Source organism: Medicago sativa, chromosome 4 (genome assembly GCF_051527215.1).
Source record: "Medicago sativa cultivar Bolivia chromosome 4, Bolivia_mono, whole genome shotgun sequence".
Classification (NCBI taxonomy): domain Eukaryota; kingdom Viridiplantae; phylum Streptophyta; class Magnoliopsida; order Fabales; family Fabaceae; genus Medicago; species Medicago sativa.
Window position 1 is genome coordinate 95,250,861 of NC_140752.1, and position 15,692 is coordinate 95,266,552.

The 15,692-nt window shown below is 32.9% G+C and overlaps 2 protein-coding genes across 4 annotated transcripts; both read right to left on the bottom strand.

Moving 5' to 3' along the window:
- Positions 1-3,905: 3,905 nt before the first annotated feature.
- Positions 3,906-7,282, bottom strand: LOC146934106 (bifunctional UDP-glucose 4-epimerase and UDP-xylose 4-epimerase 1). The gene is made up of 8 exons (XM_085705977.1): positions 6,863-7,282; positions 6,632-6,767; positions 5,873-5,974; positions 5,441-5,668; positions 4,978-5,059; positions 4,704-4,786; positions 4,487-4,578; positions 3,906-4,266 (listed from the first exon to the last, which is right to left on the bottom strand). The coding sequence occupies exons 1-8, from the start codon at positions 7,105-7,107 to the stop codon at positions 4,182-4,184; spliced, it is 1,053 nt and encodes a 350-aa protein (XP_085562103.1). The 5' UTR covers positions 7,108-7,282; the 3' UTR covers positions 3,906-4,181.
- A 3,829-nt stretch (positions 7,283-11,111) lies between these two features.
- LOC146934107 (1-(5-phosphoribosyl)-5-[(5-phosphoribosylamino)methylideneamino] imidazole-4-carboxamide isomerase HISN3, chloroplastic-like) lies at positions 11,112-14,530 on the bottom strand. Of its 3 annotated transcripts, XM_085705967.1 has the most exons (5): positions 13,964-14,530; positions 13,499-13,864; positions 12,573-12,668; positions 12,255-12,407; positions 11,112-11,477 (listed from the first exon to the last, which is right to left on the bottom strand). In XM_085705967.1, the coding sequence occupies exons 1-2, from the start codon at positions 14,282-14,284 to the stop codon at positions 13,640-13,642; spliced, it is 546 nt and encodes a 181-aa protein (XP_085562093.1). In that variant the 5' UTR covers positions 14,285-14,530; the 3' UTR covers positions 11,112-11,477; positions 12,255-12,407; positions 12,573-12,668; positions 13,499-13,639. The 3 variants fall into 3 exon arrangements, with proteins under 3 accessions (XP_085562093.1, XP_085562091.1, XP_085562092.1); XM_085705965.1 differs by having other exon boundaries at positions 11,112-12,461; XM_085705966.1 differs by lacking the exon at positions 12,573-12,668 and having other exon boundaries at positions 11,112-12,407.
- Positions 14,531-15,692: the final 1,162 nt, after the last annotated feature.

Consider the following 15,692-nt stretch of genomic DNA (forward strand, 5'->3'; position numbering starts at 1 on the left):
TGACATTGAACACATGCAATCACATGGAATTGAAAAACACAGGCAAAAACACAAATATAACCCTAATAACCTTATGTATGGAATATGAATCAGGAGTTAGCGCTGAAGAAGGTGATAGAACTTACAAGAATCGAAAACGGAGAATTGGAGAAGAACAGAGAGTTTGAAGGCCGTCGAGAGCGAGAGCGAACGAGACGTGAGACAAAGAGAGATAGAGAGTCGCGGGCATCAATAACCCCTTTCTCACCCTACTGAATTGATTGAAGAAGGTAAAGTGATTGAAGGCGAAATTCTTCTCGCCGGCGAAAAACTGGAACAGGGGGGAGAGAGAGAGAGAGAAACTGGACTGAATGAACCAGAGGAAAGAAGCCAACTTTTTTTTTTTGGTATGACATGGATTAGGCAAAAAAAATATTGTTAAATATGCCAACTAAGAGTGGTATGGGGTGTTTGTCCACGTAAGGTGGTCGACGTATCAGGACTCTATAAAAAAGGAGCATCTCACCACAAAATATAAAATATTACTATTAAGTTCTAAATTTTAATATATATATTTTTTGGTTTAAATCTGTCATTAGTCCCTGCAGTTACACCATTTTTTGAGTTTGGTCCCTACACTTTTTTTTGTTTGGTTTCGATCCCTACACTTTATAAAAAAATTGGTTTTGGTCCCTGCTGTTAGTCAACAGTTAAAAAAAGAGTCAAAAATAACTTAGTGCCACGTGGCCCAATTGTTACATGCCATGTGGCACAATAAAAAATATTTATAAATTTAATTAAATCAAATAAAGAAATTGATTTACAATTAGTTTTAGCCTTAGTAGAGAGAGGTAGTAGAGAGAAAGAGAGGGATAGAGAGAGAGAGAAGGAGAGGGAAAAGGAACGGGAGAGAAGAGATAAGGAGAGGGAAAAGGAACGGGAGAGAGAGAAAAGGAGGAGTATGCGTCGTCGTGAGAGATACGGATCAGGATTCCCTGCTGTAGAAAAAGCCCACAGTTACACACAGTTTCCAATCTCAGCTGTTCATCTCAGATCAAACGGTTGAAATTGAAACTGTGTGTTTTTAGTTAAAACAATCCTGACCATTCAATTGTGATCATATGGCTGTAATTGATTACAGCACCCTGCTGTTACAGCAGGGAATCCTGTTCCGAGAGATACAGAGGAGAGCGAACAGAGATGGCAGGTAAAAATTAAATTTCATAAACAGAATAATAAAACTAATTATAAATCAATTTCTTTATTTGATTTAATTAAATTGGTAAATATTTTTTATTGTGCCATGTGGCATGTAACAATTGGGTCATGTGGCACTCAATTACTTTTGACTCTTTTTTTAACTGTTGACTAACAACAGGGACCAAAACCAATTTTAATATAAAGTGTAAGGACTAAAACCAAAAAAAAAAAGTGTAGGGACCAAACCTAAAAAATGGTGTAACTGCAGGGACTAATGACACATTTAAGCCTATTTTTTTTAAACAAAAAGTGCTACAGGAAGCACATCCTAAAATAATATAATCTACTCTTTGTTTATAGATTTTCTTAAATTCCGTCCTCGTGAGCTTAGCTCAATTGATATAGACAATGCATAATTATTCAAGGTCGGGGTTCAAACCCCGGCCACCACCAAAAAAGATTTTCTTAAATTCCAAGTGAGTGTGACTTCTTTTCCTTGCTTGTCCCTAGTAGTGCACATTTCCGATCAATTTTCCAGATATGCCCTATAGTATTTTTTTTTTTTTACTTTTAATTTTTTTTTTAAAAACAATCATTGTTTTAGAAGACTTGATTTGTTTTAAATTATTTATTACTTTAAAATTACGAAAATAATATTTTTTTAAATCATTTTTGTCCTGAAATATTCACCAAATGAAAAATAATAATATAATTAAATGAATCAATAAATTAAAAATAATCAGCGTTCTCTTTTAAGTTTATCAAAATATTAATTGATAATTATTTTTGTATAAAATGTTTACCATGTTATCTCTTTACATGAGTTGAGACTCGTTAAAGAGTTGAAACTTATTCATTATCGATAATCAAAACATAAAATTGAATTATCTCGTTCACTTTTCTTACATCTCTCTATTTACTTTCCATTTCTTTCTTAATCTCACACACACACACTCTTGATTGTCTTCCTATCTTTAACGAAGAGAGATAGTGAAATTGATGGAGAGATTGAGAGTAAAGAAAGCGGAGTAGAAAACATACGCTATTAACATATAAGTTTCTTTTCTTTCACGCCTTTTCATCTCTCTCTCTCTCTCCCTCTCTCTCTACCACTGTGTTTGGTATAAGTGAAAAAGGAAAGAGAGAAATTGAATAGAGAGAAGTTGAAGAGAGAAGGCACACTTCTCTCGTTTGGTTTAGCAGAGAAATAGAAGAGAGTGATAACTTTTGGGTGGGACCCACTAAAATCTCAATCTTCCCACTTATGCGAAGAAAGTGGAGGGATACAGTGCAACTTGAGTTATTTTCCAGTTTTGCCCCTGTCATCAACAACAACTGTGTATGCTCTCAAAGGTGTATGCCTTGGCCACTCATGTGTAAGCTTGTCGACATAATGGTTGAATTACAAATGGCTACCGATGTTGTTATTATGTTCAATGAATTTGATGCAGCGGTTTTTGTATCGTTTACTCATGAGTTTGTCTATTGTTTATGATGGGTCTTGGCCTAAATTAGTTTATGAATGCAGCGGTTGAAGTAATAATTACCAAGCTGGGAAAGCAAGAAGAGAGGGGGTAGTGAATGGTGGAGTATTTTATTATATTTGATTTTTAATTGAATATTTAAGTGATTAACTAATTAAAATTAAAATATATTAATTAATCTGTTAAAATAAAAATTACATTTATTATTCCTTAAAAAAATTAATTACATTAATCAATTTGTTACCATACTATAAAAGATAAATAATTCAATTACTAAAAATAATAAATTTATTATAACAACCTAATAAATTTATGTTGATAGAAATGTTATTTAATATAGGGACAATATTGTACTTTTACAAAAAAGCTACACTTCTCTCTTCTCTATTTCTTATCTCTTTCTTTTCTATCAAACAACCCATTAAATCTACTATATTTCTCACCTTTTTCTCTCTTCACAAACTCTCTCTTACCTATTTCTCTCTTCACAATTTCTCTTCTAAACCAAACACACCCTACATGTAAAAACATCATAGGGAAAAACTTATCCAACAAATTTGAACACAACTTGCAAAGTCAAGGACAAATATTTACAAACAAACAACTATAAATCAAAAAGTAATTTCACCAATAGTCCTAACCAAGCCAAAATTAAACGAGGATTCATATACCGTTGCATTTAACCACAAAAACCAATTCTATCGGCTCTCTAATTAAATATCTCTTGAAAGCAATTTGCCAAGACTCGAGGATTAGAGTGGTGTTTGTTCAATCTCATGTGAACCTTAGAAGATTCTACATTTCACCCGAACATTATTTTATTTTTGAAACATGACGGCGTTGGATATTGGAAGATGATGAAGCAAACAACATTCAATGACATTATCTTTTCTGTTGATTGCTAGCTTGCGACCAAAGACAGAAAGTTTGATAATGTTACAAGATAAGCATGGTACACGTGATTTTTCACTAAAATATTCATCTTCGTCCAAAAAAAGAGAAAAGACAAGATTATTGACATCAATGAACATTGAATAATATATTGATCAACATGAAAAGGGTTACTGCTATTTCACAAAATCTGCAAAATGGGAGAGCATTTCTTCAGGTTTATAACGTTGTTTTGAGGAAGCAACTGGAAATGGTGTGGCATTATGGCAAAAATTATTCAATTTCATGGCGATTGAGTCTTTAACTAAGTTTCAAATATATCTTTTACTTCAGAAGCAGACAAAATTACAGTTTCAAGATAATAGTACTTTTATATATCTATGTAAAAAAGAATATCATTACATTTTTTTTTTTTGTTTTGGAGAGGAATATCATTACATTTGAATAATAGACTGTCTAGCTTTCTTCATTATTTTCGAAAAAAGCAGACAAAACTTTATTCTCAAGATTATTGAGTGCCTAAACAGGCATCAAGTCTTCCTCAACAATGGGAGGCCTATTTGTATGTAATGATATTGGTTAAGCTGATGATTCAAAGTTTCCTTGAGTAATCCCGCCAGTTGTTCTTCAAGGCTTCCCCGAGTAACCCCATGGGTTGTTCTTAGCCCAGTTCCACTGATCCCTGCACATCTCCTCTACACCATATTTGGCCCTGAAGAAAAGGTCCAGAATATTAATAACTAAACAAGAATTACAGGGTAAAATCAAAAGTTGATTATCAGACATGCGAGTACAATGATGCATAATGTGCCAATCTTTTTGTTTTGAGAGTCTTGATCTTTTGGTCAACAAAAGCTTGGTTAAAAACCAGATGATTAAGAAATTAACTTGACCATGATTGTTACGTACTATAAAATGCTCAAATTACTTACTTCCAGCCAAGTTCTTTCTGAGCTTTATCTGTAGATGCATAAACCTCAGTAGCATCCCCCGGCCTTCTTGGACACAACTTCAATGGAATTTTCTGAAAGGATACAATATAATAGCCAATGAATAAAGAGAAATCTTAATTGGTTATTTACTTATTTCAATTTTTTGTGTGCTACTGTGCATAAAATATACATGTATATCAGAAAGATAAACAATTACCTTGCCAGAAGCTTTCTCAAATGCAGAAACCATTTCAAGCACAGATGTACCACGGCCAGTTCCCAAGTTGTAAGCAGTACAACCTGAAAACCAATTTATCACTTTTGACTTTATCATACAGAGATGCAAGGCAATCAATCCACAGATGCAAAAATACTTGATACATTTGCCTACAATCTTGTTTCAATTCCAGTACATGCCTAACGTAATAATCTTACTGATAAAAACAAATTTGTCAGTATCAATAAGTAAGGGGAGATAAAGAACAACTCACCTATGTTTTCCGTAGCGAAAAGCTTTCTCACGGCAGCAATGTGACCATCTGCTAAGTCCATCACATGGATATAGTCCCGAACCTTATTTTATTTAAGAAAACAGAAAGAGGATAAGCATTTCTGCAGTAGTATAGTATGAAATATACCTAAGCTGTTATTTGCTTTATCACCCAATAATTTGTCATACTGTCACAATTTTAAGAAATGGTTTATTGCCTTCACTACAGAGTATACTAGTGAACTTGTTAAAATAAAACTAATAAAGTATTTTGACGTTTGATTAAAAAATTTAAGATTTATATTTCACGGACAAAATAACAAGCGCAAATGTATTCCTTTAATTTTATAACCAATATTTGAAATGCCATAAATTTTCCTTCTCTAAGTATGAATTTTTAAATATGTCATTGTGATATGATTGTGTAAAGAAAAAAATGCAGTATATGTGTGACTTGTACGTACCGCAGAGCCATCCCTGGTAGGATAATCATGACCATATACATTGAGCTCAGGTAATCTTCCAACAGCTACTTGCTGTATATAAGGCATGAGATTATTTGGGATGCCCCTGGGATCTTCACCGAGTTTACCACTTTCATGGGCTCCAACTGGATTGAAGTATCTCAGTAAAATGATCTTCCATTCTGGCTCAGCTATCTGAATATCTCTTGCAATTTCTTCAAGGAAAAGCTGCAATGTGAAGTGTCAATGAGCAAAGAAAGACAATTAATTAGAACTCAAAAACAGGCATGGTAATTCAGAGAGTTTATACTTAACACAATTGTTAATACTAAAAGTAATCAAAAACAGGCACATTATTATTTGATTGAAACTACAAGCTCGAAACCATCAAATGGGAAAACAATCTAGAACAAACCGATGGGTGATAGTTACCTTGGTCCGGCCATAGGGATTCATGGCTTGTAACTTGAAATCCTCCACACAGGGTATTGTGTCAGGTTGACCATAAACAGTAGCAGATGATGAAAAAACCATCTGTGCAGAAGCACAAACATGTTAGGTCAATCATACAGTCTCAAAATCTCAGCAGTTGGATAAAGATCATACGACTCTTATTATAACTTCACCAAATCAACTTCCATGCAAATATAATCAAAAATCACGATAATTACAAAGCATGACGGCGGGGAATCCAAACATTCTATAGTATCACAAGATTAAAAAAAAAAAAAAAAAACTTACAATGTATATGTTGATGATGTTTAATTTCAAGATATTATAAGCATAAACAGGGGAATAAAAAAAATAGCGCAACTTGGGACACTTTTGTTTCTTGTTTTTACTATATATGGATAAACAGCTTAATTAAATGCACTTACCATATAAGTGGTTTTGTTTAAGTTATTTCTATACCAAAAATCAAATAAAGTTAAATTGTTTTCATATAAGCCATTTTCATAAGCTATTTTAACAAATTTATGATGAAAACAACGTACAGACAATGTGATCTACTGTTTCCATAAGCTCGGTCAAAATATGTCAGCAGATAAACTCAAATAAGAAAATCCAAACTAGAGAGCGATTGGACAAACACAAATGATTGTAGATTTTCATTTTCAATTATATACATTACCAAATCATATAATGAAAAGTAGAGCAAAATAAATAAATAAATAAATATAATTGTCTAACCTTTTTACAATTATATTTGGCCATAACTTCATAGAGATTGATAGTACCAACAAGATTGTTATCAAAATAGCGACGGGGATTTGCAACACTTTCACCAACGGCTTTTAATCCAGCAAAATGAATCACCGCGTCGAATCTAAAAATAAATTAATGAATGAATAATAAAGAATGAAATTCTTTAAAAAAATAAAATAAAGAAGAATGAAATTATGATGATTATTAAGTTCTTACTTAGTTTTAGAAAAGAGTTTCTCCAAATCATCTTTAATTCTGAGATCTCCCATAGTGAAATCGAGATTCTGAGAAAGTTGAGGACCAACAAGTTCACGAACACGGTCCACAGCTTCCATAACAGAATTATCGAAATTATCAATAATGGAAACATAAAAACCACCTTGAAGAAGCTGAAGCACCGTGTGAGTGCCGATGAAACCAGCACCACCGGTGACCAGGATCTTTTGGGAAGATGAAACCATTTTTATTTTTTTTTGGATTGGAACGAGAGAGAGATTCAGAGAAGAAGATTATGGAGAAACTTTGGTTGGTTTCAGATTCCGGATTGGATTGGCTTGATAGAAAACTAGAGATTGTGAATTTATAGTTACACTCTGCCTCCTAAAATAAATCTTGCATTTCAAAATTAGTGTATCTAATCAACTTAATAGCATACTGCTATATATATCCCTTCTAATTTATTAGAGGTCTATCTCATTTTGTATTAGTGATGATTAAACATCAGAGTTAAACGCACTTTTGCTAATTTTAGTCATAGTCAAATTCCGATATAATTTTACTAATTTTTTTATTTTATATTTTAACTTTGTAATTTAAATAAATAATTTTTTTTAGACTTTTGTCGAATATGACGGTATAAAATAGATGATATAATGGTAAACCAATTTTTTTCTTCGAATGACAAGATGGTAAACCAAAATTTTGTTCAAATGAGAAAGGCAAAGATATCTTTAATATCAAATTTTGATACTATGAATATCTAAAAAATAATAATCTTTAGATTACATGTTTGGAATTAAAAAAAATAAAGGATAGACAAGACAAATCAAAATTTCCTCAAATAGTAAAAAGTAAAATGTATTTAACTCTTAAAAATAAGTATTATTTCATTCAAATTGATCGTTTACATTGAAACAACATAAATTTAACGTATGAAAAGTCGAGATAATTGAATCAACAACATAATATCTGCAGAAGAGATAAACTCAAAGTAACTAAGATACACATGATTTTATATTTACACCATTGATGATTAAGTTTTTATTAGTTCAACATATAATAAGTTAAAGCTTATATATCAACCTAATAGAACAAACATCGCAGTAAAACGGAAAAAATACAAAAAAAAAAAAACAAGCAGAACCATATCTAGACGATCAAATATACTCCTATTTGTTGAAAATATCTTTAATCTTAAAATTTTACAAAATTACTACTCCATTTTTTTTGTCCTCGTGAGCTTAGCTCAGATAAAATATGCAAGGTTCGGGGTTCGAACCTCGGCCACCACAAAAAAAAATCACAAACTTTTTAAAGTGTGGAGAAGTGGGGAATTCAGGGTTCGAACTCCGGCTCCTGCGAATATTATCTCTGGTATCTACCAACTGCGCTACACTTACGGGACACTACTCCGTTTAAATCTGGCTAAATATTAAATGCAACAGTTATTTTATTAAGATGGATGGTATACTTTTTTGGGAATAAAGTGGATTAATTAAAGGGTTAATTATGTTTTTGGTCCCTACAAAATTGCGACCTTGTAAGTTTAGTCCTTACTTAATTTTAATAGCATTTTTAATCCCTACAAAAAATTTCTGCACTTAATATTAGTCCTTACTCAATCCAAATTTGTTTAATTTATGCTTAAACTCTTAAGTTTTTCAACAATTTTTTACAGGCATGTTAAGAACGTTATTAAAAGGTCCTCCGAAAAAAATATCGCAAAAATTTGATTTCTACGTCCATATTTTTGTTACTTATATCTTAAACTTTTGTCGTTTTAAAAAATTCATTTTTAATTTATTTCATGTTAAAAAATTATAGATTTTAGTAAATGAACCTTTCATAGTGTTCTAAACTTGTATAAAAAGAATCGTTAAAAGATTTAAGAGTTTAAGGATAATTAAACAAAATTTATTTTAAAAGGGACTAAAATTATAAGTAAATTTTTTTTGTAGGGATTAAAAAAGCTATTAAAATTAAGTAAGGACTAAACTTAGAAGGTCGCAATTTTATAGGGACCAAAAACATATTTAACCCATAATTAAATTTAGGATAAGGGAGATTTTGGGATAAGGAATGTTTTGCCATGCTCTTTTAATTATTTTTTTCCTTTTTTTTTATAATAATCCGTTTGATTTGCTAAGTCTGGCGCGCGTCTCCCCTTATTATTATCGTAAGCCAATAATGGTGAAATATTAATTGGACTTTATGTGTGGGTCCCATATTTTTAGCTTGTGGATAGGATCACCATGTAAGCTCCCTTTCAATCGCGCGTCATCACACGAAGCTCTTATTTCTTTCTTTACTTTCTTTCTTTTTCGTAACAAAAATTGTACGTTTGCACTTATTTTTAACTGAAATAGGATTTTAAGGCGGTAACCATGGCCCATGAGGACACACTTGCCTAAAGTATTATCTTGAACTACAAGTTTATCTATAATAACTTCTCGAGTAGCTTACTAATCGAGTTTGATAGACATGGTTGAATATTGAATATGAATTTGGATTTAAGGCAAGCAGCCTAAATCCAATCCGGTAAAGCAAGAGCTTTAAGCTAAAGCTTATCAAATTTTATTTTTTTTATGTATATTTAGACTTCAGAAAAATAAATATATTTAATTATAAATACAACAATTGACATATCCATCATCTATTTAGTATTTGATTGACACACTCTTACTAATTTAGCTAAATCGATTGGTCCATATTCGGTTTGCATCAAAATTATGGGGCCATCTTAATTTATACAGCTACGTAGTATAGACACATCATGACATCAAGCTCAAACAATAATGGAATTAGCTTGAATTCATGATGATGATAAAAATAATAAACTTTTAAAAAAATTAATCATTTAGAAAAGTTAAGAATTAATTTAATGTTAGTTTTTTTTTTTCCCAGGATAGAATTTGGCGAGGCACACGGTTCATGACATGAGTTTATGTTTATCATCATCTGGCAATGGTAGGATCTTCATGATAACTATAGTTGTGATTCATTTGCCCACTTGATAACGATAAGCGATCTCAAAACAATCACGTAAAAGAAAAGCAGCACAATCGGGTCCCAGCGTTAAAGGAGAGACGAGGGATCCTTAAATAGCATATTCCACAAAGAGACAAGTCACATGATCAAGTTGTGAAAATATGAATATGCATAAAAATAAAATGTTAGCAATCAAGAGGGATAGAGTTTGTTACGCTAACAGCTAACTTATTGCTCACTAGACCATGCACCCGTGCTGCCGCACGGGTCATATTGACGGCAAATAGAACATTCAAATAAATAGAAAATAATGTGCTTTTGGTGCAAATACAATGTTAATAGTAAAAATACAATCCATGCCAACACCATTCTCATCGGTGATTAGAATCTTCACACCACTCCTTGAGGTAACTCTCGATATTGCAAAAAATAGTGCATTTTTTATGCTTGAGCGTGCCATAAAATGAGTAGTTGTGCTGGTGCATTTTTTTATGCTTCCCTGAACATTTTAAATGTGCCTATGTAAAATGAATTCTTCACACCTTTATGATATGCATGATGATTATAATCTTGGTAACAGATTTGAACTATACGGTAACACGGTGAGAATATGTTTCTAAATAGCGGTGATTTTTCACTTAATAATAACACAGTCGGAAAATTGAGGAACTTAGTGTTGATATGCAATTGATAAATAACAACACAACAGGAAAATTTATTTTACTAAATAGTTGTGCAAAAAATCCCGTCTTATATAGCAGTTACTCCACATTGAAGAACACAACAGGTTAAACATTTTACTAAATAGTTGTGCAATGACAATTAAAAATATGTGTTCATCTTATCTTTGATTTTACAGTGAAGAAAAATAACAAATTTAAGACAGCTGGTTCTAAAAAGCGGTGATTTTACAGTGAAGAACAAAACAATAAAAATCTCGTCCTAAATAGCTGCGATTCTAAATAGCGGTGACTATAAATCGAACAATTTCGCTGCAAAAATATTGTTCTAAATAGAGGTGATTCTAGATTGAATAATAGCACAGTAAAAAGCAGCTCTGAAATCACGGTGTTTCTACAATTGATCATAACCTGTACAATTCATAACTGTCATCTATTAGTGAGTAAATCATATTATAATTACGGTTGAAATCAACACTGTCACATTTTGAAGTCACTGTAAATCAACAATTATAAAATCATTTTACGCTACATTGTATATAGTTCAAATAGAGCAGCATATTTTCATAATAAGAAAATGAAGCGAATTCAGAAACTCCATATCCTTCTTGTCAATTTCTCATGCAGTACAATTTCAAAAGTAGAATAGTCCAATAACATAAGCCATGCTGGGATCAGTGCATAAGGGCAAAGTACATAATTTATCACATCTGAATGAAAATGACAATAAACGCTCAGAATATATACACTTCGACAACCAAATGCATAATCTAAAAATTCAATGTGATAAAGAAAGAAGTATTATCTCCAATATTCGGTACACCAATCCTGATAAATGACTCCACAGTTAGTCTTCAGCTTGAACAAAATTGCTTCCATTCACCCTCGATCTTGTAATGCGGTTCACGGGAACGGACAAATGCAAGGGTAAAATTCCAAAGGAGCTGCAGATACAGAAAAATGATAACAACAATATGTTAGATAGTCTTGAATCAAAACAAACTGAAACATAACACAACATCAGAGATAAGAGTATCCATGCCCGTCAACAACTTGTACGTCAAAAAGGTCTGGATGTTATTGTGAGCCATGGCTGGATGGAAGCAATGAGAAGTGGGGGGAAGGCAGGAAAGGTTTAAGCTGAAGTGTGTTTGAGTCTTTGAGGTGCCATAAAATTAACCTATGCAAGGAGGCTGCGACATATATAATCTTACCATCTTATGGTGCATTTAGCTTCATTTGTAGCACTTATTAATCCTCAAGACAAAGTTCACTCAACCCAAAGTTTGATCAATGATAAGAAATCTAATGTTAATCTGATAAATTGTCCTAGAACTATAAAGCCTATGGAAGAAGGGAGGGAAGTCTGAACAAAAATGTACAATCAAAACAGAGATATATGTACAGCATAATTATGCATGAGTAGTACAAAGGACAGCACCAATCACCAAATATAAATATTGATGTAATTTTCCAATTCAAAGCAAAAACTATTTTTACCGCTTATAATCAAATTGAAGTTTAGAAACAAAATCAATTTAAGCATTCCTATCAGTGAACTACTTTCAATAACAGATAGTTACAAATAATATAGCTATCAAACCAGTATGTTGTTTCATGAACCAATAAGTATCAGTGAACAAACACTAAGAAAAAAGCACACAGAATTGATAGACAAAATAAAAGCTAAAAGAGTGTTATTCTCACTCTGATTTCAATACCTATGTGGAGTTAAATGACAATTAGACAGAAGTCAAATCTTAAAAAAATTGTTACTATACAAACAGCTCCAAACAACTGTCTTGCAATGTTTCGTCTTCTCTCATAGAGCTTCCACTTCAGCTCGCCGGTGACATGGGAGAGAACTTTGTGATCTGTATGAGGCAACTAAAAACAATTATTTCATCTATGGGCAATGGATCGAAACACTGTCAAAAAGAAAACAAAATTTAGTAGTCGAAGAGATGTTAAAACGGCGATGAGATCATCAGCATAATTGGAAGAGCAGTTCAAATATAAGTAAAATAATAGAAAGATACCTAGTGATCAAGCAACAAATTTTCAGGCTTGATATCTCTGTGAATAACATGGTTCTCGTGGCAATATGTCAATGCTTCCGTGAGGTTTAAAATGTACTAAAATTTTCAAAGTTGAAATAAACTAAGTATGATTCAATATAATACAAAGAATTGCTACAAAAGGAAAGAGTAAAATTATAAGTAGCATAGAATGGTAGAATATAACATACATCGTGAAAAACATGGTAGTTTCAAATCAAATTTTCACTTTCTCTGTAATCCATATTTCATAGCATGTCATTTCAATTGGCTCAACTGCTAAAATGATCACATACATATCATACTTCCAAAGAAGTCCAGATAGATAGTATGATACAGATACTTTACGACACATATATGGTGATATGAGAAACTTACAAAAATCAATATAGGACATGGCAAGATACATTGACTAAAAAACTATGACAATCGTGTCTTGAGTCAGAAATACGTATCGAAGATATTAAAACAAATACTGAATGCTTTTTGTGTACAAATCACAAAATATCACATGTGTTTGGTTAGAAATATGCCTTTAGTTTGAAATATGTGTATCAAAGATGTATCGTATCTAGATGACAAATGTGTCGTCAATCAGAAATACGTATCGAAGGTATATCTAAGAAGTATTTGTGAAACTTGTACTTTTCAAGTTGTTCCTTAAAGATAACCTTCCATGCAACTACAGCCTTCAATGTTAACTTCAACTCACTATTCTGGTTAGTTCCAAAACATTATCAATGTGGAAACAAAGAAGCTACAATAAGTAGCTTTCATGTCAGCGTGGATTTCCACCGCAATTTTACAAAACACACCACAATATCAATTGAAGGCTTAGTAAAAAAAGAAACTAAGATCAAATTACTAAAATAAAACACGGTTTCACAAACTTAAATAAATATTCCCACCTGCAACAAAGTAAGTTGTGCAGAAAGTGTAGTGGCTTCAGTCTGCAGAGTCTGAACCTTGTGTTCTAGCTCCGAAATGTATTGCATCTTGCACTCAAATACCAGGATAAGCATGAACAGAAAAGTAAAAAAATGGTGTAATCAAACTAAAATACCAGGATAAGCATGCAATGCTTCAAGAGAAGCAGCTTTACTCAAAGGATCAGTACCAAGCATGATAACATGACCACCTTTAAGTCCATCTTGTTTGAAAAGAGTAGCATACTCAGCTGCAGATTTATCAGGCTCAAAATTGGTAATTGGATCTGACCCATCATCCTCTTTCAAATCTTTAAGGGTTGACCCAACAATTTGTTTCACTTTCCCCTACAAAAACACAATGACCCACGTCTTAAAACCCATATGTAAAATTCGTACCTTTTTGACATGAATTGGCAAGAAGTTAATATTGATTGAAAGGGTTACCTTGTGAATATCGATGCAGGGGCGGAATTGAACGGAGCATTGAATAGAAGGTGGAGATTTTCGTGTTGGTGAAGAGGAGAGAAGATTGAAGCGAAGAAAAGGGAGATGATTGTGGCGGAGGAATGGATAAGATGCGAAGCTACCATGAGAGAGAAGAGAGGATGATCTAATTTGAGCAAGAAGTGTTGGGTCGGAATCAGAGATTGTTGCGGCGGAGATGAAAAGCGAGAGTTGGTGCCGCCATAGGTGATGGTCGTGATACGGCAGAGAAGAAGATGGTGGTGATACGGTGGAGAACTTCTGCGACGACTTAAGTGCCATGACCAGGGGTGGGGTTTTGAGCTGCGGCGAGTAGGACGTTGTAGGAGATAATGGATGTCGAGGATGTTGTTAGGGTGGGATAGAGGGAGTTCAGGGAGGATGAGGGAGGCGGTCAGGGTTTTTGGGGGTGAGAATTTGTGGAAGAGGAAAAGAGAGGGAGGAGGGATAACGATGATGAAGAGGGTGGGTTTGAGTGGTTGTTGTCTACGATGCATTCCATTGGTAAGAGAAGCATTGGAAAAATGCAAACATTGATTGTTGGATGAATAGGAAGGGTCTGCACTTATTCCTAGTTAAGAGATTTGAAATTTGAAGGGTTCGGCGGCCTATGGTATAGTATGAGGAATTTGAATTTTGAATTTGACATTAAATGAGTTAGTAAACACATTTTTCCCGCTCAAATGCTAGGATTAGGGTTTGCAAGTTTTGTTTACATTGTAGCTTAGGATTAGATAATAAGGATTTCATTGATTGAAAATGTCTTTTATTCCAAGAAGCTTTCTTTTCGTTTTTACCCCTAGTCTACACCCCGTAGATATCTTCAAAAATATTTTCTTTTACAAATTTTCGTTTTTGTCCCTAATCTATACACCTCGTAGATATCTTCAAAAATGTTTTCTTTTACTTGATTCCGGTAGATAAGTACCGGAGGATTGAGGAGTTATCTTCTAAAGAAATGTCTATTTTCGTATGACTTATATTTTTCATTGGATCAAAAGAAATAATTTAAAAAATTCATTTTCAAAGTTGGTCACACTTATGTCTAGCATAAGAGCATCTCCAATGGGGGGTCCTTACTTAACAAGGACCACTCCCCGTTAAGGACCCTCCATTGGAGGAAGAAAAATTGAGTCCCCGTTAAGGAACGGGCAACTATATAAGGACCATCTCTCTCCTGAGTAACTAACGGGTCCCACGTTTAAAAAAGTAATAAAATGTGTACTACTTGGTCCCACTTGCATAAAGAAGTAATAAAATGTGTACTACTTGGTCCCACTTGTAAAAATGAGTAATAGATAAATTATTTTTGTTTAATATATGTAAAGATAGTGGGACATATTTAAATACTTTTCATTGGAGTCCTTATTAGTGTATTGTCATTGGAGTCATTGAGTCCTTAATAGGTACTTTTATCAAAAAATTATAAATAAGTGATGTGTCACGTGGGGTCTATTTAAGGAGTCCTTGTTATGGAACTACCATTGTGGATGCTCTAATAAGACCACTTGTACTTGTACAAGTGAAGACAAGTAGAGGATGATGCAAAAAAACATATCACAGTAGCAAAGTATTGTAATAAATGAAACTAAATGTAATTGAAGACATTCACGCAATAGAAAATTGCTCTTTTCACTTTTATTTTTGCTTATTTCCATCGTGAATTTCTCCAATTAACCCTAGTAGCAGT